Raw genomic sequence first — 26,715 nt, forward strand, 5'->3', positions numbered from 1 at the left:
GGAACTGCAACAAATGCTTCTCTTGCAAGCTTTCCCAAAAGCTTTCCATCTCCTGCAGCACTGACTCAGTTCAGCCAAATTCGCGTCTATCAAGGAACATACTGTTCTCACAGACTTGATCCGTCTTTTCTCTCTGCAAACCAATTTTAAATTCAGACCACAATTATCACCCTCACAATGAATCCTGCCATAACAACTCTGCTCTAGGCATATTCTCCCTCCCTCCCTTCCCCCTCTGTGAGTGTTTCATTCTGGGATCTGGATTAACTTCAGAATAAATTCCGCCAATTCACTTCTATTCACCACCATCAATGACATATCAGAGTAAACCCTACTGTGATCCCAGCCACTTTTTCAAGACCATTTGCTGTGCAGTACTGATTCATATTTTAGCCACCATTTCCCCACAGAACTGGTTGAAAAACAAACAGCAAAGAAGATGGGCATATTTAGCTTTTGGAAGTGTGCTCGCGGAAGCGTCTTCACAATCAGCTATTTTTGTTCCACAGTACAGTTCAGTTAATTTACAGCAGGCATCCCTAACCTTTGGCCTTCCAGATGTTTTGGACTACAAATCTCATCATCCCTGACCACTGGTCCTGTTAGCTAGGGATCACGGGAGTTGTAGGCTGAAACATCTGGAGGGCTGCAGGTTGAGGATGCCTGATCTACAGTATTCTCATAATGTCCAGATATTCTTTGGGAGATGGGAGTGGTGCAGACAATTAAGGAGGAAGAAACAACCCCAAATATAACATGTTATTTTCCAGTTGTCTCCAATCACATCATTTTTGGGTGGTTACCCAAAGAGGCCCTAAACCGCACAGCATGAGACTGTCTTTAAAAAGAAGACCACAGGGTTTGCTTACATTACCAAGTATCATTTGATAACAACTCCTGAACGAAGTTCTACCCAAGTTATTCATAGAATTATGGAGTTGGAAGGGACCCAGTTACGGAATTTGTCTCGCATATTTCAGACTAGAATGCCCCCACACTAAAATGCCTTTACAATTTAACAAAGCCTGGAACTATATAGTCTAAATAGGAATGAAGGGATCTGTATGGAAGCGTCTTGTAGTCTCTGCCGCCTAATGATGGGGAGAGCAATCCTCTGTAGGATGAGGGAGTAGGAATGATGGGCAGATCATCTGTCACTTCCAAACCCTTGCCAGCTCACGCTGGCCAGGATTGCAGGTAGAGGACTGCTTTCCATTCTTGTCACCTAGTGGATCGTTGCCTTTTAATTTCCTTCCCCCACAACTGAAACCAAGAGGGAAAATAATTAACTGTGACAGCTCCAGACTGGGAAAGGTAGCAGGCCTAACTTTGGGGGCTGTCACAGATGGACGGCCATCTGCCATGTATGACTGAGATTCCTGCATTGCAGGGGTAGGTCTAGATCATGGGTAGGCAAACTAAGGCCCGGGGGCCGGATCCGGCCCAATCACCTTCTAAATCCGGCCCATGGACGGTCCGGGAATCAGCGTGTTTTTACATGAGTAGAATGTGTCCTTTTATTTCAAATGCATCTCTGGGTTATTTGTGGGGCATAGGAATTTGTTCATTTTTCCCCCTTCAAAATATAGTCCGCCCCACCACAAGGTCTGAGGGATAGTGGACCAACCGCCTGTTGAAAAAGTTTGCAGACCCCTGGAGTAGATGGTCCTTGTGGTCCCTTACAACTCCACAATTCTGTGGTTCTATTGTTCAGCTGCCAAGGTCCACAGTTGTGCCGCAACCACAGAAATTTAGGTGGAATTGCACGCCATACATTGTTTCTGTCCTTCCCAATCCAGCTTCAGCATGTTTTCAGAACCATTTCAATTATGTTTCCATTCTAATGTCTGTTGAAGCAGTTCAACAATGGGGGGGGGGATAAATCTCACTCTGTGGTTCTGCCAGAGTAGACAACTCAAAGCTATTATTCACTCACTGATTAAAAATTGTTTAAGTTCTTCATGAAAGCATGACAGTAATTGATCATTTGTCCTCGCCCACATTCGTAATGCATTGTACTGTTTCTCACTGTAACACAGTTTCTACATATGATTGGCAGAGCCTCCAACCAACTTCACTTTTTTTCTAACAGCTTCACACAAAATAGCTCACATATAAATCTTAATTCTGAAATGTGGTCATGGGGATGGGCTACAAGAAGAGAAGGAGATGAAACATCTGGGTTGGAGTGAAGAGTACTGCCCATACCCCACATCCCCAGAGAGAATATAATGGACAGATAAAACAGATAGAGAAAAGCAAATACAAGATGATTTCCATCTCTCTACCTCCCTTTGGAGCACAATTGCTAGCCATCAGCTTAACAGAACATTCGTAGCTTCTCACAGATACAGGGCAGGTCCATATTGTACATTTAAAGCAGTGTTAGAAAGCCAGGCAACAAATGGCACCTTAAACCTGGGTTACGGTCGCCACAACAGAATGTCTATTCACCAGGGGGTTGGACTGGATGACCCTGGGGGGTTCCCGTCCAACACTAGGATTCTACAATCTCAACTACATTGCTTGACCATAGCTTGCTCCAACATCAATTCACATGTCCTAGTATGGAAGAAGGAGAAACACACACAGTGGAAATGGAAATGGTATTAACTATGGACTAACTGCGGTTGCCAGCCTAGTGCCCAGAAATCTCTACTGAGTCATGATAGGCATGTTTTGCTCCTTGCACAGGTCCTAACACCTGGGGCATTTTGAACGCTGATTTAAAGCACTTAACTTTCCCCAAAGAATCCTGAGAGATGTGATATCCCCATTCATAGAGCTATATTTCCCAGTACCTTCAACAAACTGCACTTCCTAAAATTCTTTGGGGAAAGTCATGGCTATAAATGTGTGTTGCTTGCGCTTTAAATATACTGTGTGAAACTTTCCATAAAATCAGCAGCATCAATCCACAGGAAAAATAAAAGGAAAAAATCCAGAGCATTTACAACAAGAAGAAAAAAGAAAACAGCCCCAGCTCGTTTTTAAATGCCATTTTGCTTGTACAACTTTTTCTGTCTGACAGAACGTAAGTGGGGGAGCCGGAGCTGCTCTCTCAAGAAAGAGCTGCAAAAGGAAAATGTCACTGAAAAAGCGCTGGTGTACACAAAAGGCACAATATCATACGAGGTTTGAAGCAAGATAGAAATCTCAGAAATAACTGAATCAAGCAGAACAAGACATAGATCAGGCCACTTCATAAAAATACAGCACATCTTCTACAGAGCCTCTGGTTATTTTCCAGTTGTTTTTGCTTAACATTTCATATTCTTGACATTTGTTTCAATGAACACCTTACCTTCAACAGTTCAATCAGCAACGAAAATGCTAAAAGCAGTCCCAATGGTGACTTTCTGTACTACAAAAATCCCAAGAGTGAAATAACACACACAAAGATCCAACAATATGTTTTGCAGCCAATTCTGGAATTAGCAGTAAACTGGATGAGGAACAACAAACTAAAGCAGAGTCCAGACAAGACTAGTGGGCCAGATTGCACCCTGCCTACATAATCTAGCTTTTATTTTGAGGGGAGCTATTTGATCCAGCCATATTGTTGGGTGCTCAAATTACACCTGGGACACAACACATTTTCCACCAGCTATGGCTGGTCCTGGACAGAGCTAGCCAGATGGCAGCTAGCCGTGCTCTGATAACTTCCTATCTGCACAACTATAATACAAGATACATGGGGCTGCCCTTGAAACTTCAATTGGTGCAGTGTGTGTGTGTGTGTGTGTGTGTGTGTGTGTGTGTGTACGATTCCTCACCAATCTTAAAGCAACTGCATTGGCTTCCATTCTGTAACCTAAATGACTAGAAGACCCAGTTATCTGCACAAACCTGTCCATGTATTAAGATCTTCCTCCAAGCTCCATGTCCCGGTTTCCCTCCCTTCCTTCACAGGTAGATGGTATCAGTGATGTTCTCCCTAAGGAAGCTCACCTTGTGCCAACTCTGATGTCTTTCTGGCGCCTGGAGACTTTTTTATTTACTTGAGTTTTTAAAAAGCATTAAAAAAAACTCTTATCTTTTGTTCCCCTTCCTATTTTAGTAAAAAAGCTGCTGTTCTTCCTATCTGTTTTTATTTTTATCATGTTTCACTCTCTTTTTAGGGACTGAAAAGCAGTCTGCGAAAGGTTCTATAGCTAAATAAATATCCTTTCTACCAGCTGCCTCGACTAGAGAAATTGGTGATCAGCAGCCACAGCGGGTCATCAGCAAAAGTCTGTGGCTGCAAAGCAATCGCGGCGGCGATACCAGAGCGGGGAGGGAGGCAGAGAGAAAAAAGAACCCCCTCCCCTCCTCCATTTACACGTTCCCAGCTGAGTATTGATTCTCCCAGTCACAGCTGCACTCCCGCTTCCAGGCAAACCGGACTCTTCATCTCACAGTCGTGGGTTCGAGCCCCGCGTTGGCAAAAAGATTCCTGCATTGCAGAGGATGGACTAGATGACGCTTGTGGTCCCTCCTAACTCTACGATTCTAGTACGGTTCCGATTCCAGACGGCATCTCCACCCCTGCCGCGTCTTTCTACGGAGATACGGAGCCACTGGTCAATTCCACACGGTCCCTTTACAATAAGGGGACGGAGCGATTCAACGATTGGCGGCTGAGACACGCGCGCAGCGGTGGAATCGATCCGCCAACAGGGCTTGCTTCGGAGTAAAAACGTGGTTACGGTGCGGCTAAAGAGGAAGGAGAGCAGAGGGTCCCCTCCGAATTAAACAGTCTTCTGAGCCCACCTGCAGCCATCCCATCAAAACATACACTCCCTTGAGTTTGCTAGGAGAGGAAGCCGCGGGAGAAACGCCCGAAGCTCGTCGTGTCCCGCCCCCCCCCCCCCCCACTTCATAAATCCCTTTACCTGTCCGGGGCTCCTTCCTCCGCTCCAGGCGAGCGGGCAAGCCGCTTTCATTCATAAGAAGAAGCGCGCCGCAGTGAAGCAAAGGCAGGAAAGCTCCTCCCTCTCAGCCAGCCTCGTGAATGAATCCTCTCAAGCTCCTCCCACGTCGGGAAAAAAAGAAGGCTCTGGTCACGTGGCATCGAATTCCGAAAAGGACAGGGGCCATTGGAGGAGAAGCAGAGCGGCTGGTAGCCTATTGGATTTTACCTCTGCAAACTGTGGGTGGCGATTATATTGCAAACTATTTCTTATTTTAATCAAACCTGCCTCTAGAAAGCTAGCGTATCAGGGAGATAAGGTTTAATACCTCTCATTTGTTCTTGTTTATTTTATTCATATGCAGACCACTTTTTGCCTGCCCTTCACCTGGAAGGATCCAGAGTTGGTACAAACTGAAATTAACACATGCAATCTCATAAATAAAAATAGCATCTGCGTTCTATCAGCTGCCCTGGCTTCCAGGGTATTTTCAGGCCCAATTCAAAGTGCTGGTGTTAATTTTCAAAGCCCTAATCAGGCCTGAGCTATTAGATGAGCCACTTGCACACATACTATGATGCCCACGCACTGGGATCTCGGTCTAAGAGTTTTGCTGGGTGTCCAGCTCCTAGACCTTTGAGAGACAGGACCTTTTCTGTGGTAGCTCCATGCCTTTGGAACTCCTTCCTCGTAGAGCTGCATGTGATTGCACTTCTGGGTTTCCAGAAGGTTAAAGAAATTTCAATTGGCCTTCTTTGAGCCAATCTTGTCTCACGCACTGCCTGGAGGCTGAAATATCATGTGCTTCTGAAACAATTGTTTTCTCTGTGCCAATGTTTATTAAAAAGCATAGCTCAACTTACAATGCATCTGATGAAGTAGATCCCAGTCCCCAGAACCTTATGCTATAATAAATGTGTCGCCCTTTAAGATCCCACAAGATTCCATAGCAACCAGTTGCAAGGGGTCTGGATGTACCTGTTGTGCACTGATTAATGTGAATGGGTCTGTCTCCATGGTTTTACCTGGAAGCAAGAATTTGAGAAGAGAAGCTGAGCCCCTTTAATGATTGTTGGTGCTCCATGAATGCTCAATTCACATTTAGGTTGGAGTGTCCTGGGCCTGTGCTCTGCAGTGTGTGTTGTGTGCAAAAGAGGCAGATTAAAGATCATTGGATAAAAGTTCAGTTATCCTTTGGGATCAACTAAACCATGATGTCCTTATTTCTTTTCGAAACTCGATGCCAAAGTTCCCTTTCAATTCCCAGCAGCAGTTTTTGGAGGGCCCTTAAGTACAGTGGGGCTATTGGGTTTCCTCGCTACCATTACCTGATTGCTTGCTAGGAAGGGAGGCTACTGGTGGGTAGGTGATCTAGCTGAAAGTGTCTGCCATCCTTTGCCTCCTCTTGGCCAGAGGAAAAAGGCAGGCAAGCAAGCTGTTGGCAAGGAGGAGGAGGAGGAGGAGGAGGAGGAACAATGGAGAAAAAGGAAGCCACCAAACCATAGATCAACCAACCTCAGTAGAATACAAAACATTCCAAAGGGACATTTTAAAACTAACGTGTGGCAGCAAAAATTATGAGGTTGTGGTTTTTCATATTATCAAAACTATTCGCATTGCTAAAGATACCAAACTAAAAAAGAATACAGAAGAAGTTTTAAGACATTACAAAAGTGTTCTAAAGAGATGATAAAAGGTATATTGAAAAATACACAAGCATACGCTTATGCACACAGTAAACAAACACAAATTATGTTCTATTAAAGAGGGATTCATAGATAGGCCCATCAATGACGGTTTGGGTTTGGAATTATTTGTTAGCAGCCATAAGATTCTCCACAGAGCTCAGTCCAGAATGTAGTTGCTCAAAATCCAACTAGTCGTTGTCGTCGTCGTTTTTCTAAATGTAAGTGTATAATGAATATATAATAATAATTACAAAGCAATACATTTCTTAGCTGGCAAGCAGTATTACAACACAAGACTCAAACTGCAAGAAAACAGGCTATGGGGGCATAGCTGTCAGCTTTTCCCTTTTCTTGTGAGGAATCCTATTTGGAATAAGGGAATTTCCCTTAAAAAAAGGGAAACGTTGACAGCTATGTATGGGGGTCTCTTCCGCCCATTTCCCCCCAAATCTAAGCTTTATACCAAGCCACATGAAGTGATTAGACATGGCTTGCCGAGATTTCAAAGCCTTTCCATGTATGTGGCTAGGCCCTCTTTGTGAGGAGAACAAAAGCTTTGGAAGAGCTATCTTGTTTAACACAATTACCCTGTGTAATCACGTAAGACTTAATTTCTCCATTGTTGGAACTCTCTTTTGTCAATTACCGTCAGATCACTAGACCAGCAGTATTAAAGTGAGATTGACACTCCAAAGCTCCCAAGTGTCTCGGATCCAGTTATAAGAAAAACCATTAGAAATAACCTAAAATGGAACACGTCTAGCTATCATTTCTCATTTGCTGGAATCAATCCTCAGCCAGACGTCAAACCAATTTGTTCTCTTTCTTTTTTGTCTCTCTGGAACCAAAAACTCAGAAACAAATCATACAAGATAACATCATCAGAAAAAAAGTCCCTGTTTGTGCTGGATGTTACCTGTGTTAAAGAACACTTAATGGGTTATTATTACATGCTGCTTCAGTGAAGCGTTCGGTCAAAAGTGCAAAATGGAGTGGGTGGATGTAGACAGCCCTGAGGGGGATCTTTGCCACCAGGCCCTATAAAGCCTTGGTGTTGGCTGGCGAGAAAGTGCTGGCTGCTTAAGTGACTATGTCCTGCCTGAAGTGCTTCCCTGGCTCTTTTGGATTATGTAGCACCTGCTTCTGACACCCGAACCTAGCTACCTGGAGCCCATTGGTTGCTGAGGCCTAAAGATGTACAAAGGCAGAAAACCCAGCTTCATGGAAGCTGTGTGTACATTTTGGATTAGTGCATTGTTCACTATGGGATTTCTTTGAAGACTTCACGTGTGTTTCAGCTAGTATAAAATGCTGCCACTAGACTGGGCTCGACATTTTAAATCAAATTCTTGTCAGTTTTGAAGTAAGTCCATTGGCAACCAGTCCACTTCTAAACACAGTTTGAAGTGCTGTCCCCACCGCCTCCCAGCCCTGAGTAGGTCAAGACCAAATACCTTAAAGCGCCATTGACTCCGCTTCAGCTTCTTGGATTGCCTGTGGGCAGCCTTCAGCAGCTCTGTGGTTGAGATGAGAAAAGCCAAAGCAGAGATTTCATAGTAGTAGGACCATGTTTCTAGAATGCACGCCACAGAGATATTTGCTTTGATGTTGACTTCATATTTTCAGCACTCAGTAAAGATATCTGCATTTTTCCAGCGATGGGATGGAGAACCTGTGGCCCTTGAGATATTGCTAAACTACAGCTCCCATAGTCCTTTAGCATAATAGGCCATTCTGGCTAGGGCTGACTTGAGTTGCAGTTCAGTATTTGGAGAGACACATGTTCCTTCTCTCTGGCTCTGGGTCTTTTCTTTTTAATGTCTAATGTATTGTGTGTTCTTTATAAGCCACCCAGTGTGTCTGGAACAACCCAATCAGATGAGCGGGGTACTAGAAATTAATTAATTTATTATTATTCCTGCTGTTTGTTTCTAGTCTTACACAATTCTAAATCTACCCGTTATCTTCTGCTGTTTTTAATATTTTATTATGGGTTGACTGTTTTTAGGCTATTACTTTCAGTTGTTAGATGCTCTGATAACCCTTTGTGACTGAAGAAGGGAAATAAAAACAGGGTAGGGCTGTAGAATACATTTTGCATGTAGAACATCCCCCAACTTCGAACCCCGGCATCTCCAGGTAGGCCAGGCGTGAACTCCAACCTGGAACCCTGATAGCCATTACAAACCACTTGAAAAACAGGAATGGGTTGCCGGAAGCTACAGGAATAGCCTCCTGGCAGCTGCCTCAGTGCTGCTTGAGATGAGAGTGAAGGGAGTGGGAAAGATGATGGCAAGGTCTGAACTCTTTTACCTCACTGGTAAAGAAACTCTGGCATTATCACCAGTGGGCCCACCCAGTCCTGACCTCCCCGCCCCTCATCCTCCCAGTAATGCTGCTGCTGGGATCCTGTTAAATATATGCATTAAATAAAGTAAGGTATTGGAGGCTGCCTCTATGGATTTCTGTTCAGGTACAGCACATTAAAGCTTGCTAGGCACATTCATCCTCCCAAGTGATTTTGAGGTAGCCCCCCCCCATCCCCACATGAATGACAATAGTTCAAAGCTGATTCTTCTGAAAAGCCAGTCAGTGCCTTCCTACGCACCTAGAATTTTATTATTGGGCCTATGAAGCAAATAAATTCTACTCCGGCTCTCTGAAGTCTTTGTCCATGCCTAGGCATCTGCACCATTTCACACTGTGCAGGAATTATTCACGAGCAGAACTCAGCTGCTTACGCAAGCAGAAAAGTTCCTGAATATTAAAACACACCAGTAACCATTTCAAAAGGGAAATTGTCTTAGTCCATTAAAACCAAATCCATAAACTGCTACATTTTCCCCAAAAGAGCCCAACAACTCTTTGCACCAGACACAATCCAATTTAATTCTACACAACTCCTTCTCCACTCCATCACAAGACTCTTATCACCTGCTGCAATAGGGCTTTTTTTCATGATCCGTCACCTGTTTGTTTTGCGTAATATCCAGTATGATCACGAGTTCTGATTTTCTTAGAAGCTTGGACATTGCGTTCTGATGCTTTATTTGTTGTTGTTTAGTCGTTTAGTCGTGTCCGACTCTTCGTGACTCCATGGACCAGAGCACGCCAGGCACTTCTGTCTTCCACTGCCTCCCGCAGTTTGGTCAGACTCATGTTTGTAGCTTCGAAGACACTATCCAACCATCTCGTCCTCGATGCTTTATTAGTTGATTCTAATAAAGGCAGAACGCTCCTGTTTCCAGCTGAAAGAGGAACACTTATTGTAGAGGGTAACTGTATATGAGTGGAAAACAACAATGGCCTTTCCTTCATACATGCTTTAAGGTTTTTTACATTTGTAGATAAGAGACACATTTGGAAACCAAGTAGATTATGCTCTAAGGCTGAACTATCTTGGTAAAAAGGACATGCGCTCCCAGCCACTAATAAACAAATCAGTGCACTGAACACAGAGGGGCTTTCTTACTTGTAGGATTGGGCTCCGCTTTAGCTAGCTAAGCAGGCATACAGCTATTAAAAGACAACAGAAAATGATATTATGCCCTAACCTAGCTCTACATGTCCTTCCATTTTTTTATTATTTTGCAAGCATTCATCCTCAGCCTTTTAAAGCATAAAGAAAAAAAATCATAGGGGGGAGAGAATGAAGACCGACTCTAGTGAACTGCGGAGGAAGGTTTACAGCTTGTGTACATCATCACAAATTACAAATGCCATTTCGCTAACCTTCCCACAGCATTTATTATGCTGTTGAGATCACTTGCTTCCAGACTGCAACAGAAATAGGAGCTGCCTTTGTTCGGGTTTTATTAAAGCTAGCGCAGCCCTGCAAAATTGCATGTGGTTTGGTCCCTACAATTAATAATCATTTGCTTGAAGCATGTTGCCCTGGGCATTAGAGCCTGGGGGGTGGGGAGAGGACCTGTTCTGTCCTGGATGCCAGAACCAAGCATATTTCTTGGAAGACACAAGATTTACCCACCCGGAAAGAATGGCAGATGAAGGTGATGGACTACATGGAACTGGCAGAAATGACTGGCAGAATCCAAGACCAGGGAGAAGAGTTGGTAGAGGAAGATTGGAAGAAATCTAAAGACTATTTACAGAAACATTGCAAAATTAATGAATGTTAGAAGGATGTTGGAATGATGTTATGTGGCTTTAGCAGAAATGTTATAAAGAATTTGGGAAAAACTGACTGCTAATTGGTGAAAGGAGGGAAAGTAAAGTTACATTATATTAAGATAAATTACAGGACAAAAATTTGAAAAGATGGAAAGGATTTGCTGAAACAGATAATCGAACTAGAATACAAAAAAGGGAGGTGTGAGGAGGTCAAGGAAATAAGCTAATGAAAGACAAGTTATGGGAAGATGTGTTGTATTTTTCTTTTTCGCTTTTTTAATGGATTTTATTTTTTCTTGTTTTTTCTTTTCTTATTCTTGTTTTTTCTTTACTGTGATGTGTTGTATTGTTTCTGTTTAAAAATGTGTTTTTTGCTTTTTTTCCTGTAACCTTTGAAACGTTAATAAATATTATTTAAAAAAAACAACCAAGCATATTTCTTCTTACAGGAGCAGAGTAGGATCTGTGCAGGTTGCTTAACTTAGAGCTGGCATTCGGAGGGAGCTCAGATGGTCCACTAGGACAACATTTGTAGAGCTGCACTGGGGAGTGGGCTGATTTCTCCCAGTCTTCATTCCTCCACCCTCCCATGGCTTCTCAGGGACTCATCAACTTTCCCCATGTCTTGGCACATGGGCTTTTCTGAGAGAGCATCATTTGTGGTTGCTTTTTAAAGGGTGGTGTAGCACTAGTGCGCAGAGTAAGGCTGTGTCGACATTACCATTTGCTCCCACCACTGATGTTCAAAGCTGTGTACACATGACGTCAACCACAATCCATAGGGATCCTGCAGTTCCTTGAGAAATATTCCTTTCTCTCAAATCGGCTTCCATCTAATTTGAAAACTCAAGCCAGAGTTATGCTGAGGTGCCTGAGCAGATGACCGTTTCCGTGAACAGGAGTTTGGGGTGATGCAACTTGAAATGCTAAGGTTGCCTAAGATTTGGGGTGGGTTTTTTAAAAGTCGGGTGAAACAAGTAAGGCTTTATCCTAAGTTTCACTGGTTGCCCAACAGACAGGAGGATGAAAGTCTGGAGAGGGAGGAAGGCAAGAGAAACCAGATGAGACAATTGCAACGCCCTTGCACCTTCTACTGGTAACTAATGAAAGACAGGCTGGTTTTCTTTGTTTTTAAACAGTAGTTCTTGAAGAAAATAATTTTCCATTTGTTGCCTTCTGTAATGGGGCAATCTCTTTACCAGAGTACTCTCTGCCGATTTTCTCCAACCTTTCTCTCCCAATTTTATTTAAAAAATAAAGAAATGTTTCTTGTGTTCACACTTCTAATACTTTAGGAAGGTTTCACCAGGGGAAACTTCTAAACCAGTAAATAAATTATGAACTTTCTACTAACATTTTCCGGTCTGTTGATTGCATATCATGCAATTTTAAAAGGCCCTCAAATTCCCTCTTGCAGGAACAGAAAACCCCTTTAAAATGCTCTCTCAATTATTCAAGCGGGGGGGGGGGCACAAATATCATCTTGGAAGCTGCTGGCATCTAAAAAATAAATGTTTTAGCATATTGCCTGTTTCTGACACGGCACTGTGAACAAGTCTATTCTGATTCTGTTCTAAGCGATGCTCTCACGTGAAGATCAACCTGATGTTGCTTCATTCAGTGCCGTTATCTGGTTTTGCCTGTTCCCATGAAGAGGAAGTTCTGATCAACCTTGCTTTCCAAGTGCAGAACAAAAGAACAGAACGGAACATGATAATTTTCCAGCGGTTTGCTTTCCCTTGGTTTAAGTGTGCCCATGTTACTATGGCAACACTCTTAACAGGGGACGCCACAGCTAGATGTTTTGCTTGTAGTAATTACACACACACATACACACAAAGAGAGCATGATTCAGGATTTGGGACTGTCAAGACATCGAGGATGGTAAGAAGAGATCTACTGGATCAGACAAAAGACCCATTCAGTGGCCAGGGAGATGTCTTCAGCAATCCCACAAGGAAAGCAAGCAGGCTCTTCTTAATCCTCTGTCTGTTTGCTCCTTAGCACTTGCTATTCAATGGTAGACTGCCTCTCACCCTGAAGGTTTCCCTTAGCTATTCATTGCTGACAGCCCTTGCTAATAACCTATTTCCCATTAATTTACCTAATGCCCTGTTGAAGACGTTTAAATCAGTGTTCTCCCCCTACTGTACAGCAGCAAACTTCACAGGTTCATTACAGAGGCAAAGATAAACCCATCTTAAGCATTGAGCTCAGAAAGGAAAAGCTGAAAGAAGGTCACGTACTTTCTACAATTCCAACATTATATACAGAAATTGATATTAGGCATAGTAAGGCTGAGAATCCAAGCTTTCACTTCAAAAACAAACAAAACCAAGTTTATTCCCTTTATGACAAGATGGAAAGCATGTAGGTAATGTCTGATGAAGTGTCACAGATGAGTGGAAACAGTTTAGCAAGATTTCTAATGATTAGGAAGCTGGGCCCTAAATAGCTCCTTCTGCCTACACCATGATTGTTAGCATAATTAAGCAAAATCCCTGGTGCGGAAAGTAATGGTATGTACTCCTCCTTCGGGCCGATAGGGCTGCCACTTCTGAACATCATACAATCCAAGCAAGAAATATTTTTCCCTCTGCATTTACTCCCATCCAGGTATTATTATCAGAATTGAATAAATATCTGTGATGACTTTTTGTCTGTGATGGCTTTTCGTATCACTACAGCTAATCCGCTTATGTAGTTTACCAAAAGAGAAAGCAGTGGTCATTTATTCTCTTTACATAAGCAGAGCTTCGTTCCAAGTGATCTGAGATTATATGTGCATGCTTAATCAAGCAAGTCTCTTATAGGCTAACATACCTTCCACCAGAGGTACCGTATTTTTCACTCTATAAGACGCACCAGACCACAAGACGTACCTAGTTTTTGGAGGAGGAAAACAAGAAAAAAAATATTCTGAATCTCAGAAGCCAGAACAGCAAGAGGGATCGCTGCACAGTGAAAGCAGCAATCCCTCTTGCCCTCTGGCTTCTGTGATAGCTGCGCAGCCTGCATTCACTCCATAAGACGCACACACATTTCCCCTTACTTTTTAGGAGGGGAAAAGTGAGTCTTATAGAGCAAAAAATACGGTACAGTGGTGCCTCGCAAGACGAAATTAATTCGTTCCGCGAGTTTTTCCGTCTAGCGAATTTTTCGTCTTGCGAAGCACGGTGTCGGAAAAGTTTTGGAAAAGCTTCAAAAATCACCAAAAACCTCAAAAAAGGCTACCACACCGCGTTCTATGAGTTGCTCCTCGAAGTCAAGTCGCAACTTATTAATGGTGTTAAGAAAAAGGAAACAAACTTGCAAGACGTTTTCGTCTTGCGAAGCAAGCCCATAGGGAAATTCGTCTTGCGAAGCAGCTCAAAAACCGCAAAACCCTTTCGTCTAGCGAGTTTTTCGTCTTGCGGGGCACCACTGTAAATCATCACTATGTACACAAACACACACACCTTTAAAAGACAAAAGTGAGCTAACCATCCTTTTGATTTTCTATTATATGTGCTATGATGTGTCTCCATATTTAGGGTGCAATTTCTTCAGCTCTAAAGCCAGATGCCATCACTTAAAATTCCAATGAAGGCATTTACCTTGGTGATTTTCAAGGTAGTGTCTTTAAGTGACTGTTGCTGGTCTGAAAAGCAGAAAGAAGTTAATCTTGCAGACCTATGTTGAAAATTGCATATTGTATTAATACAGGTTGAGGCAGCAGTGTGACGCAGCAGCAAAAAAAGCTAATGCTATTATAGGCTGCATCAACAGAAGTATAATGGCCAGATCAAGGGAAATAATAGTACTGCTCAATTCTGCCTTGGTCAGACCACACATGGAGTACTGTGTCCAATTGTGGGCACCACAGTTTATGGAGGATATTGACAAGCTGAGATGTGTGCAGAGGTGACTGACCAAGATGATCAAGGTGGGGAACAGTTAAGGGAGTTGGATGCTTACCCTGGATAAGAGGATGTTGCGAGGAGATACAATAGCCATCTTCAAATATCTAAAGAGCTGTCACATGAAAGATGGAGCAAGCTTGGTTTCCCCTGCTCCGGAGGGTAGGATCTGAACCAATGGCTTCAAGTGACAAGAAAGGAGATTCCAACTAAACAGCAGGAAGAACTTTCTGGTGCTAAGAGCTCTTTGACAGTGGAACGGACTTCTTCAAGAGGTGGTGGACTCTCCCTCATTGGAGACTTTTAGGCAGAGGTTGGATGGCCATCTGTCACGGATGCTTTAGCTGAGATACCTGCATTGCAGGGGGTTGGGACCACAGGGCCGCTTCCAACTCTGCAATTATGCTTCTAGGTTAATAGTAGTTATGAGCATAGATAGCCACTTGAACTATGTGCTGATGACATTAAACTACCTGGGGAACAGGTGGGTGGAGGGTCAGTGGATGCTGGTGGGGAGGAGGCTGGTGTTTTTGAGTTCTGTACATTTTTGTGGTTGTTCTGAAATGCAATAAAATTATATTAAAAATAATAATGAACAAGTTGATGTATTTAAACGCAACCATCTTGTTTTTATTAACATGATACAAAAAGTGATTTAGTATATAAAACCAATATTTTGCGTATAAATTATAAGAACACTCGTTATTTACAATACTACAGTGTTATGACACCTGTAAGATTGTTTTCCTGAGTTAACTGTATAACATATAACTTCATACTATATTGCCGAGACTTTGGAAAGTGGTGAAGTTATAATTTAAAATAAGGTCTCTAGTGCCTATACAGACATAGTAACCAGTGCAAAGGGATGCTACTAAATCGTACTTGATGGAGGACAAAGTTCATATCTGTGCAATACATACACGTGCTAGTTTACTTACCCCTTAAAATATTCTGGTTAAGTTTGATATAGTAACAAAAATAAATACAATTTCAAAACAGCAGAATATAAAAGAACCCACTCTCACCTAAATATGATAAGAGTTCAAGTAATCACATTAAAAAGAACAAGATATTCATGCATAATATTTTCTTGGATTTTTTTTTAAAAACCAATGTTTTTGAAGTGCACAACCTAGGGTCTTAATGCTGCATATTTAAGCTGTAAAACAGTGTATTTCTTTAGAGGAGTACCCAAGATCTTGCAGAAACCTGGAATGAAACAAACACATATATACAAAATAATGTACAGAGGGAAAACAAGAATATTAAAGCAGCAGTACTTTTTTTTGAAAAATGTAGAGTATTCCTATTATAAAACTGGGATCTATTTGTTGATGCTATAAAACCTATGACCAACTTTTCGCCCTGGAGCTGTTGGGCCCGCCCTCACTTAAATATAGTGCACCCACCTCACAGAACACCAGTTCCAACAATTCCTACAAACTACCCCAGATTATCTTGTAGGGTACTTGTGTGAGGGAAAACTTAATAATTTGGAGTCTCAGGCAGGATTTGATCCAATAAACAAGAAAGATTTTATTAAACAAAGGAAGTTTATGACACAAAGTGGGTAAAACATAGGATACTTCAGATTATAATGCTATTTCACTTCAGTTCTTTCTCAGTTGTTGCACAGCTGTTGCTGCTTAATACTTTGGTTCTTAAACAAGGTGGTGCTTCCTGTCAGTTACACCCTCCTTAGACAACCCTACTCCTGAGGTATCCAAGTAACAGACCCAAGGGATCACCACACCCCTCTTAACTGGATGGGAGACTTCTCTTTTGGTTGAAGAATCTCTCCCCTCCTGACTGGAATGAGACCTAAGTAGACTGTATCCTCACAGCTTCTACATCTCCTGGCTCAGCCTCAGCCTCCCAGTTAATTCCTGGCTTATTACTCTTACAGGACACCACACACTGTCCTTCACACTAAGCTCAGAGTCTCCTTTCTCTAGCTTGTGATATATTCCTTAAAGTGGACGTTTCTACCCAGAACCAACTCTCTCTATCCTCTCACTCCCTACCTCCCACCCTATTCTCCCAACCTACAAACTGTCTCTCAAAATCCTCTCCTTTTCAACTCACTCTCCTGGAACCCTGGCCAATCAGAGGCTGCCATCCGTTTACCGTTTGCTGGCAGGGGAAAAGAAAAAGAGAACACTTGGGGACCCAACCTGCCCAGCAAAACAAACTTTTCAGTCACACCAACCCACCCTTAAAATTAGCCCACAGAAAAGCAGTATTAAAACTAACAAGTGGTATCCAATTTTAGTCCGGGCAGATCCACTGAAAACAATGGATTATTCTACCCTAGGTGGCTCTCACCAAGTTTCCCACATATGTAAATTCTTTACTGCTTTATATTTGGAAATTTTTAAATAAAATATCAATTATAAAAATTAAGGGCGAGGAGAGCATATGAAGTATACAACATGTAACAGATCAATATTTCCTCTTTTACTTACTGTATTCCTTGCTCCATGAAAGGTGGTGGACCACAGATACATATGAGCACCTTAGAATCACATTTACTTCTTTTCACAAATTGGGAAAGAAGAGAGGAAGAAATTTTTCCTTCTTTGCCTTTCCAGCCTTTCTTTGGCTCCGAGAGGACAAACTGAACCTCAAATCTGAAAGACAGAATGATTAAGTCACAGAGCATGCACAATTTATTCAGCCATAGAACAAACTGGAACGAGCAAAAAATAAATAAAATTGGATATTATTTGTATGTCAGCATATCAGGTCTTGTATGGTTTTGCAACACGGAGTTTGATCTAGAGCTAAGGCTAAAATCCGTTCCCTTCTGGTCTTCATTGCATTTGGGAAGTATGAAAATTACAGTGAGTTCAGGATTTCTCCTACTCTTGTTTTAACAGTTCTCCTTTCTAACTGGCCTCTTTTATTGCATATTCATTAACAATGCTTTAATGTTCTGATCAAATTGTTATTGTGTATTTTAATTGTGTATGTATTTTATCATTGATTTCATAGCCATTTGGAAACCATTTTGGCATAAGTGGCATGCAATAATGATAAGAATGATGATACTGTTCTGGAATTTAGGGGACAAAAATATTATGAACTACAGCAGCAGCTCTGAACAATGAAAGGCATATTGAGATGTTGGGAAATCACCACTATAGGCAGAAACAAGATTTCTATATTTTCTGTCAAAATCAATGTGAAAAACAATTTCCCTGTGATTTTTTCCCATTAAAATAATAAAGGAAGCCGGTTCCCCCTGCAGTGTGTAACTAACGCGGCAGATAAACAACTGAATAAAAGCTTTTTACATAGCCCTTTCTGTAACAAAAATAGTGAATGGTTTGGATATCAAGCAGTGACCTGATGTTGGTCCTGCAGAGATGAGGCACTTTGCTTTAAGCAAGATGAATAATTATTCAACACAACCACACCCACCACCCAAAGCACTTCATTAATATTTCAAAAAGTAATTTGGATGACTAACAAATGAATGCCTTGTACGCTACACTACTGCAAATTCAAACCAAGCTTAAATGCAAGACAAGGGGTGCAAGCAATGAATGATGCAAACAGGGGAGATGAGTAACAGGAGGTTTGTGAACTTTAGACAATATGATCATCACCGCATTAAATTCCTTTCTGTGCACCTATCCCTACATAGGATATACCGTATTTTTCGGACTATTGGACGCACCGGTCCATAGGACGCACCTAGATTTGGGGGGGGGGAAATAAAGGCAAAAAAAATTTATCCCCCCCCCCCCGCCAGGCGCGGGGCTGGGGCGGGGCTGGGGCGGGGAAGCCCGAGCTTCCCCCTCCCCCAGAACGGGACCCAGAGCCATGCCGAAGCTGCGCGCAGCTTTGGCATCGCTCTGGGAACTTGCGGGGCTGGGGGAGGAGGAAGCCTTCCGCCAGCCTCCAAACCATGTCGGGAGACAGCGGGATGGCGCGCTGCGCCTCTCCCGCTGTCCCCCGAGTTTGCAGGGCTGGCGACGGGGAGGAGCAGGCTTCTTCCCCCGCCAGCCTTCTAGACAAGTCGGGGTACAGCGGCAAAGGCGCGCTGCGCCTCTCCCGCTGTCCCCCGAGTTTGCGGGGCTGGCGACGGGGAGGAGCAGGCTTCTCCCCCCGCCAGCCTTCTGGACAAGTCGGGGGACAGTGGGAAGGGCGCGCTGCGCCTCTCCCGTTGTCCCCCGAGCTTGTGGGGCTGGCGGTGGGGCTCTCCTGAAGCCTGGAGGCTCCCCCCCCCAGCCTCCAGATCAGGTTGGGGAATAGCGGGATGGCGGAGCGCCGCCATCCCGCTTTTCCCCGACCTGATCTGGAGGTTGTGGGGATGGTGGGGGGGAGAAGCAGGCTTGCTTCTCCCCCCCCCCCAGCCTCCAGATCAGGTCGGGGAATAGCGGGATGGCGGAGCGCCGCCATCCCGCTTTTCCCCGACATGATCTGGAGGTTGTGGGGATGGTGGGGGGGAGAAGCAGGCTTGCTTCTCCCTCCCCCAGCCTCCAGATCAGGTCGGGGAATAGCGGGATGGCGGAGCGCCGCCATCCCGCTTTTCCCCGACCTGATCTGGAGGTTGTGGGGATGGTGGGGGGGAGAAGCAGGCTTGCTTCTCCCTCCCCCAGCCTCCAGATCAGGTCGGGGAATAGCGGGATGGCGGAGCGCCGCCATCCCGCTTTTCCCCGACCTGATCTGGAGGTTGTGGGGATGGTGGGGGGGAGAAGCAGGCTTGCTTCTCCCCCCGCCAGCCTCCAGATCAGGTCGGGGAATAGCGGGGTGGCGGCTCTGCGCCTCCCCGCTGTCCCCAGCTTTTGGGTGCAGGCTGCTGCCCGCAAGCCTTGCGAGCCCGCGGGACATCCCGCCGGGCTTGCAAGACTTGGGATAGCTTCCTGAAGCCTGGAGAGCGAGAGGGGTCGGTGCGCACGGACCCCTCTCGCTCTCCGGGCTTCAGCAAAAGCCTGCATTCGCACCATAGGACGCACACACATTTCCCCTTCATTTTTGGAGGGGAAAAAGTGCGTCCTATAGTGCGAAAAATACGGTATATTGTTCAAAGCTAACCTGTACTGCCCAATAAAGGTGCATTTCTATGTATTTTGTGCTTGCAGGAATAACATACTTCTCTGCATTGCTAGAACTGAGCAGGCACCTACTGCAAGGGAAGTGGGGAGAAGTCTCCATCCTCCTCAAGAACAATCAAGTTACCATCTTTCCCCCAATATCCAGTTCCAGGGTCTCCCCAGGTACCTTGCATCATTCAGGGCTAGTTGCTCCAGCTGATTTCTCCAAAGTATGTCATCTTCCGTCTTGTTGAAGAACATAAATTTCACTGCCCTTAAAAAGAAATTAGGGCTTCAATATTTAAAATCACAGCTGTTAGAAATATTGTACCCATGCAGAAGACACTGAATAATGCAACAAGTATTCCTCAGTAAGAACTCCCAACAGCTTTTAACAATGCCACTTTGTGTAATTTAATAGCAGTGAAAGACTCATGTAAGTTTACTTATATATAGTGGGGTTGGAAGAGATGATTCTGGCCCCTCTGTAGCCCTAATTTGCTTTGCCCTCCTTATCAAACTCACTCCAAGCACGCCATAGCTGTACTAAGATCACTGCTCACCTTTGGGCATAACATATCTGCCCTTTGTCTGGATGGGTTAGAACAAGAAATACAACAATCAAATATTATAATCACTTAAAAAGCATCAGTTAACTACATTATGTGGTCCAGGCATATTATATACCATGGGTGTCCAACTGGTCGACTACGATCGATAGGTCGATCCCTGGGTGATACTGGTCGATTGTGGTAGATCGCTTGCTCATTTCTGGCCCCGCCCCCTTGCTATGTTGTGCATTTGTGCAGGATCGCTAAAACGGAAGATGGAGTTATCGCCGCCCAGCTCCGTTTTTGGTGCACGTACTTTGGCATTCCCGAATTAAGGAGTGCAAATTCTGTGCCTCCCCTAAAAAAAAAACTCAACAACTTTGAGCTCCCCCACCCCCGAAATGGGTAGATCACTACCATTTCCCCCCCCCCCCGGGAGTAGATCGCAGTTTCTTGGGAGTTGGATGTCCCTGTTATATACAAGGGGTGTGACCAAAAAAATGCACATTTTTAGTTGGTGTTGTAAAGCAGGCCTACCCTAGGGCTACCTATCATTTTGAAATTGCCCAGTATCTCTTTTTCTCCATTGTCTTAGTGGATAAATCGCGTTAGTGCAGAAATCACTGATCCTCAATACACAAATTAAAGAAGAGGTCCCGTCTAGAAGGGTGGTGGAAAAATTGGGACCCCTTGATTATACAGAAACTACTACATTCTATGAGGGTCTCCCATTTCAATGACATACTGGTAGTCACAGGAAATCCATGGTAGAAATGGAATCAGCTAGACCTCTGGCAGTTTAATTACCATGAAGAAATCAAACTTCATGAACCCTGACCCCACATTAAAACTTGCTTGTAGGAAACTGTGCACATGTGATTTGAGAAACTTTACAACCACAACCAGGGAAGCCACCACTCTTGCCAAGTAACATTAGCAGAAGCCTTACAGTACACTCCTATACATGCCTACTCAAAATTAAGTCTGATTTCAATACGGATTACTCCAGGGACAGTGGGTGTAAAACTGTACCTGCAGATATTGCTAAAACAAGGTAGTAAGAAATACTGCAACACAAACATTATGAGCAATTTGTATTGTTTTGTCAAAACCTTCCTTCTCAGCAAAAGACAGTTTTGTTTCTATCATCAAATACCTGTGCAGTGTTTTGAAACAATCTTGCTGCTAAACACATAACCAGAGCAAGAACTACTTAAAATGACTTTTGTTGTCATTTATAATGCTTGCACCTAGTCATAAGCAGAGAAGATACCTGAGGCTGTTGCTACTGGTCAGAGCATAGCTGAGCAGCTTAACCATTGGGGTGAATCCTGTGCCTCCTGCCAATAAAAACAGATCCTCTACATCTTCCATTTGCGATTTCATGAAGTTACCTTCAGGATTACTCACAGAAATATACTCCCCTGTAGAAGAAGAAGAAGAAGAAAAAACATACAGTGCAGTGAATCTTGGAGAGAATGAAATAAGGGCACTCTCAACATCCACCCATTAAAAGAAACCTAAGGGTGCATTAGCTCACATTTTATACAACTATAAAAACAGTGGGCGGGATTCAACTTATGAGTCCTGTCCATGGAAGCCCTACACAAAGACCTCTGTTTGCACAATAGGGTTTGACTCAGGGCAGTTGGGAGAATCTCTGTAACAGCACCTTTGGGGGTAGGAGAGGAAAGAGGAGATTGTTTTGTTTGGTAAGCCAAAATGCTTGCCCTGATGGAAGGGTTGCCTTAGTGAGGCATTGAATTCCTTCTAGTATAAAACAATCATTCATCAGGAAAAGATTGAGAAACAAAACACTTAAAAATAAATAAATTATATTTTATTAATTTTTCAAGAAAACAAACTATATTTTTTTACATGAATGAATGAATGAATTTATTACGGTCATAGACCAGAAGAAAGGAAAAAAAAACATAAAAGGCAGCAATAATTTACAAGGGAATGATGGTGTCAGTTAAAAGTTGTAAAATTATACATAAAAACAATACACATATACTCACACACCCACACACACACACATATACATACTCATATATGCACTACAGTATATGTATGGGCTTGAAAAAGGGGGGGGGCTTATCCAGGGGTCAGATCTTTTACTTTTTTACAGCTAATGCCCTCCGCTTGATCGCGGCCGCAGAAAACTTGGCCACTTTCAGTGTTACTTCTGGGTTTTTGTCTCCTAGTAGGATTTTCAGCCGCTGAGATTCAGATCGACCTGGAAATTTCTGAACGATAGGGGAGATAAACAGCAACCTGATATCCCCGTAAAGGTCGCAGTGTAACAGCACATGTGAAGCCGTTTCCACCTCCTTCAGACCACATGGGCAAACTCGTTCAGCATAGGGTGTGCCCTCGTATCTGCCCTTTAGTAAGGCAGATGGCAATACATCAAATCTAGTAAGGGTAAACGCCCGCCTATATTTTGCGATTTGTAGGTCCAGCAAATATGGGGTTAGATTAAACCCTTTTCCATAATCTTGGATAGCTGGATATTTATCTATCTTGCTCATATGGTCCTGAAGCTCTACATCTCCTATTCGCTGGCTCACCATCATTTTAGCCTTTTCAAAGCCTGAGGCTATAAGTTCTTGTGAGGAAAGCCCCAGGCCCCTCAATTTTTCATAAAGCGACAATCTCCATTTAGACTGGAACGGGTCTAGTAGAGTCAATGGAGCCACTCCCACTGGGAAAAATATGAGTTTTAGCCAGAAGTGAATCTTCAGGATCCATATCCTGGCATTAATAGGGAGTTGGCCAACCTCCAGCCTAATGGCAGTGTTGGAGACACAGGTAGGTAACCCTAGTAGGGAACGATAAAATTTAGTTTGTACAGATTCCAGGGACTTGAGTTTTTGACAATTAAATATCTGGGTGCCATACGTCAATTGTGGAAGTATTTTTGCAACAAAGACCTGGGAGGCAGCAGGAACATATTGACCTCCTTTTCTGTAAAATAATCTTATGGTAGCTCTGGAAGATCTTTGCGCATTTACAATGGAATTCTTAATCTGATGGCACCAAGATCCCTTCTCATCAAAAATTATTCCAAGATATCTAAAAGATGTTACTTGCTCAATAGGTTGGTTATTAATTTTCCATTTATGTCGGAGTTTTCTCTTGGAGAACACCATAATTTTTGATTTGGTGTAGTTTATTATTAGGTGTTCAGCTTCGCAATACTCTGTAAGAGCTCGTAAAAGTTTTCTTAGGCCCACACAAGAGAAGGAAATAAGTGCCGCATCATCCGCGTACAAAAGGACCGGGATTGGTGTATTATTTAAATTTGGGGAATGAGTACTTGCTTCCTCCATCTTCCCGACTAAGGAGTTTATATAGAAGTTAAAAAGAATAGGGGCAAGAACACAGCCTTGCTTGACACCATGGGAACTTTGGATTTCCTTTGATAAGTTCCCATAACGGTCGCATCTAACACGGATCCGAGTATTTTCATGTAGCATATATATATATTTTTGAAATGAACGGTTTGCAACCAGATTTTTCGATAGACCACCGTACGATGCTTAACAGCTTTCCCCCCTTTTTCCATTTTCTATTAAATGTATTTTCATATCATTAAAAAAAAATTAAAATGGAAACTTTATAGCAACAAAAAGATTTATAGCAACAATATCCCGAAAGAGCACGAGAAAAAGAAAGAAAGCAAACACTTACCTATTTGTAGGGCATCAAGTACTGGTGTGAATAGTCCACTTGGGTAAATTTTGATTATGAAAAATATATGCAACTGATCATCATGACAGGGGTTTTTGAATGTAGACACCAAGAAAGATGGCACTGGTGTATATGGCTTCACTATCTCTGTGCCTGAGGAAAAGAAGAAGAAAATTCAACATTTAGTATTCACAGAAACAATCCCTTTTAGTAGAGTCAACCGTCAATGTCAAATCACATATTCTTACAAATAATGCAATTACTTCCTGCTAAATGTGGAAGTCATATGGACCAGAAGCCCTAACCCCTTTTCTAGATAAACTGAATGTTCAACATACCTGACCACGTGTGTATAAATGGGCTAAACAAAGAAGTTTTGAATACCATCTGAGCGACTTTTTAAAAAGAAAAAGCAGCTTACTGGTGTTTATGAAAAGAAGTCATGCTGTCAGCTGACTTAATAATTACGAGCTGATGGGCTGAGTTTCAGCACAGATGTATTTTATCCTGGTACTTGTAACAAATGCAGCTTTTAAGGTTGGCTATTATCTTTGTCTAGTTGCTAAAACCTATTTTTTTAGACTGTGAAAAGGCACAACACTAAACGAAAATAGAATATCACCTTTCTTCCCGTTCAGAACTGCTTGCCATTTTCTCCTTGTAGCTTCTCCACTCGTACACTTCAATCCAACGGGAGCCACATAACAGAATTGGGGGAGCTATTTTTGTTGATTCCCCCTTCCCACAGCAATCCCTCCTGAACACCCTCAATGCATTCTGGAGGTTGGGGGACCCTCTCAAATAGTGTAGTAGGTGGCATGGGGGGGATGTCTGTAGGAGAAATAAGGGATTTGCAAAAATGGCTTCTTTCCCTCTTCTGCATAATAAAGCCCTCTATGAGCAGAGGAACACAACTGGGTATTATCCTATTTTATGCAAGATTAACTGGCTGGACATTGCAAATTCTTTCTGGTGAGGTGTAAAGTAGTGGACATCTTCATACACAAAACACTGCTAAATGAACCTTTATAAAATAGAGTTTTAATTCCACAGTATATGGTTCCCTTTCAACATTTGAGACATCTGAGCATTACCTATTTAATTAGGGTGGAACATGTTTTTCATTTAAGAAGGTAAGTGATAAACTTGTGTGATCATTTGTGTGCCTTTCCTTTTTAAAACAACACCACCACAACAGAATTAGAATATATTCTAGGAAATAACAAAGGATCTTTCATTACATTACCTGTAATAGTTTGTCTGAGGTAAACATGGTGCCCAACAGGGACCAGGAGATGAGTTCCCAGTGGTAATGCTAAACAGAAGAGTTGGGTGTCATGACTGACATTTGTCTTTGACAGCAATCTGCATTTTCTGTAATACAGACCTTAAAAATACAGAAACTGTAATTAATTCAATCCAGGCCGCTCAAATGTTCACATTCCATGAATCTAAAGAGATACTTCTGTGTGAATAACTCTTCTTCCATGACTGGAACAAAATCCTCAGATCCTCAAACCAAAGTCAGGCAAAATATCTACTCATGCCTTTATCACTTGAAAAGTCAACAACTTATGCTTCAACCATTAGTGGTATTAAAATTAGTTATTAATACAGCAACAACAGATTCCTGCTAATATGAAAATTTCAGCTATCATATCTGGTCCCATGTAAAGGTTATGGCATTTTTGAATAATTGCATTTTTGGTTTCCAAATGCATTATATAAGAATCTGAAACATAACTGAGATACTTTGCACTCTGCATAAAATTTTTAGGCAGCTGAGGAGAAGAGGGGATATAGAGAGGTTTTATTATCATGGACAGTACATTTTGCAGGTACAATGAAAACACAAAGCCATCATATTATACACAGCTATACACAATGCTTTTGCTAAGACTATAATACATCCTTAAACATAGTCATTCTGACTATGCTGCAGACCTTGAACAGCAATCTTATTTTGTCTCCTAAAGTTCGGGTGTGCTGAAAATCAGTCATGAGTATGGCAGCAAAACTAATTACCTCTCTCTGTGCGTTTGACAAAGGAGTTATGACGTTCCAATGGCTGTCCAAGTTTTTTCCAAGACATAATTTCTTTCTTCTTCAGGACAAATTCCACCTTTCCCACTTTTTCAGAGACCTGTACTAAAAATACACAGAGTGTTGTTCTATACTAATACATACATGCCATTTTGTACAAAAAATGTAATTACAGCGTTCACAACCTGCCTCTGTTCAATTTATTAAAGAGAGAGAGAGAGGGAGTAAAGCCCTCGGGAGACCCACTGAAAGAAATGGCCATTCGTTTCAATGAATCTTCTCCGCGTATGGTAGTTGGATATTCTCCAGAGACAATAAAATTGCAGGGCAGCAGCTGAAAGAACGAAACACAGCTACTTTGCTGAAATTAAACAGATTTGGTCTAGTCAGTGCCTGAACTCCTTATGTACCAATATTGCCATGGCCTGCTTGATACAGAGAGATGGAACAGAAATGTAAGCAGTAATAGTCAGAATGTGAAAAGCATTTGATTAAATACCACACTTGGCAGTTTTTATTTGAATGAGAGCAGACGAATGCTCAACAAGACAGTTTTACGTATGGCAAATAAATAAATAAGGAAGGAAGGAAGGGACAAATTATATTCAAAGGACAACAGATCATTGTTACGGGACCCAACATAGTGTAGCCTGAATCAAAAAGAACAGCAATATAAGGAAGCTTTTGGCTGGTTCCTTTTTAACAGCAGCCCTCATGCAGAATGACAGGCTGTTTCTAAAGTCAAGTAAATTTCAAAAGTAGTTTGCAAT

At 42.6% G+C, this 26,715-nt stretch overlaps 1 protein-coding gene across 2 annotated transcripts in view; it reads right to left on the reverse strand.

Annotated features, from left to right (window-relative positions):
* Positions 1-15,216: 15,216 nt before the first annotated feature.
* Positions 15,217-26,715, reverse strand: part of LOC309529152 (cytochrome b5 reductase 4-like) — a 33,969-nt gene continuing 22,470 nt past the window's right edge. For both annotated transcript variants that reach the window (XM_082216949.1, XM_082216948.1), the window contains 7 exons: positions 25,928-26,050; positions 25,149-25,289; positions 23,903-24,055; positions 21,480-21,630; positions 19,843-19,929; positions 17,079-17,243; positions 15,217-15,822 (listed from right to left, as the gene is read on the reverse strand). In XM_082216949.1, coding sequence (XP_082073075.1) covers positions 15,768-15,822; positions 17,079-17,243; positions 19,843-19,929; positions 21,480-21,630; positions 23,903-24,055; positions 25,149-25,289; positions 25,928-26,050 — 875 coding nt within the window. In that variant the 3' untranslated portion in view covers positions 15,217-15,767. The remainder of the gene's footprint in view (positions 15,823-17,078; positions 17,244-19,842; positions 19,930-21,479; positions 21,631-23,902; positions 24,056-25,148; positions 25,290-25,927; positions 26,051-26,715) is intronic.

Source organism: Podarcis vaucheri (assembly GCF_965113315.1).
Source record: "Podarcis vaucheri genome assembly, chromosome: 3".
Lineage (NCBI taxonomy): Eukaryota > Metazoa > Chordata > Lepidosauria > Squamata > Lacertidae > Podarcis > Podarcis vaucheri.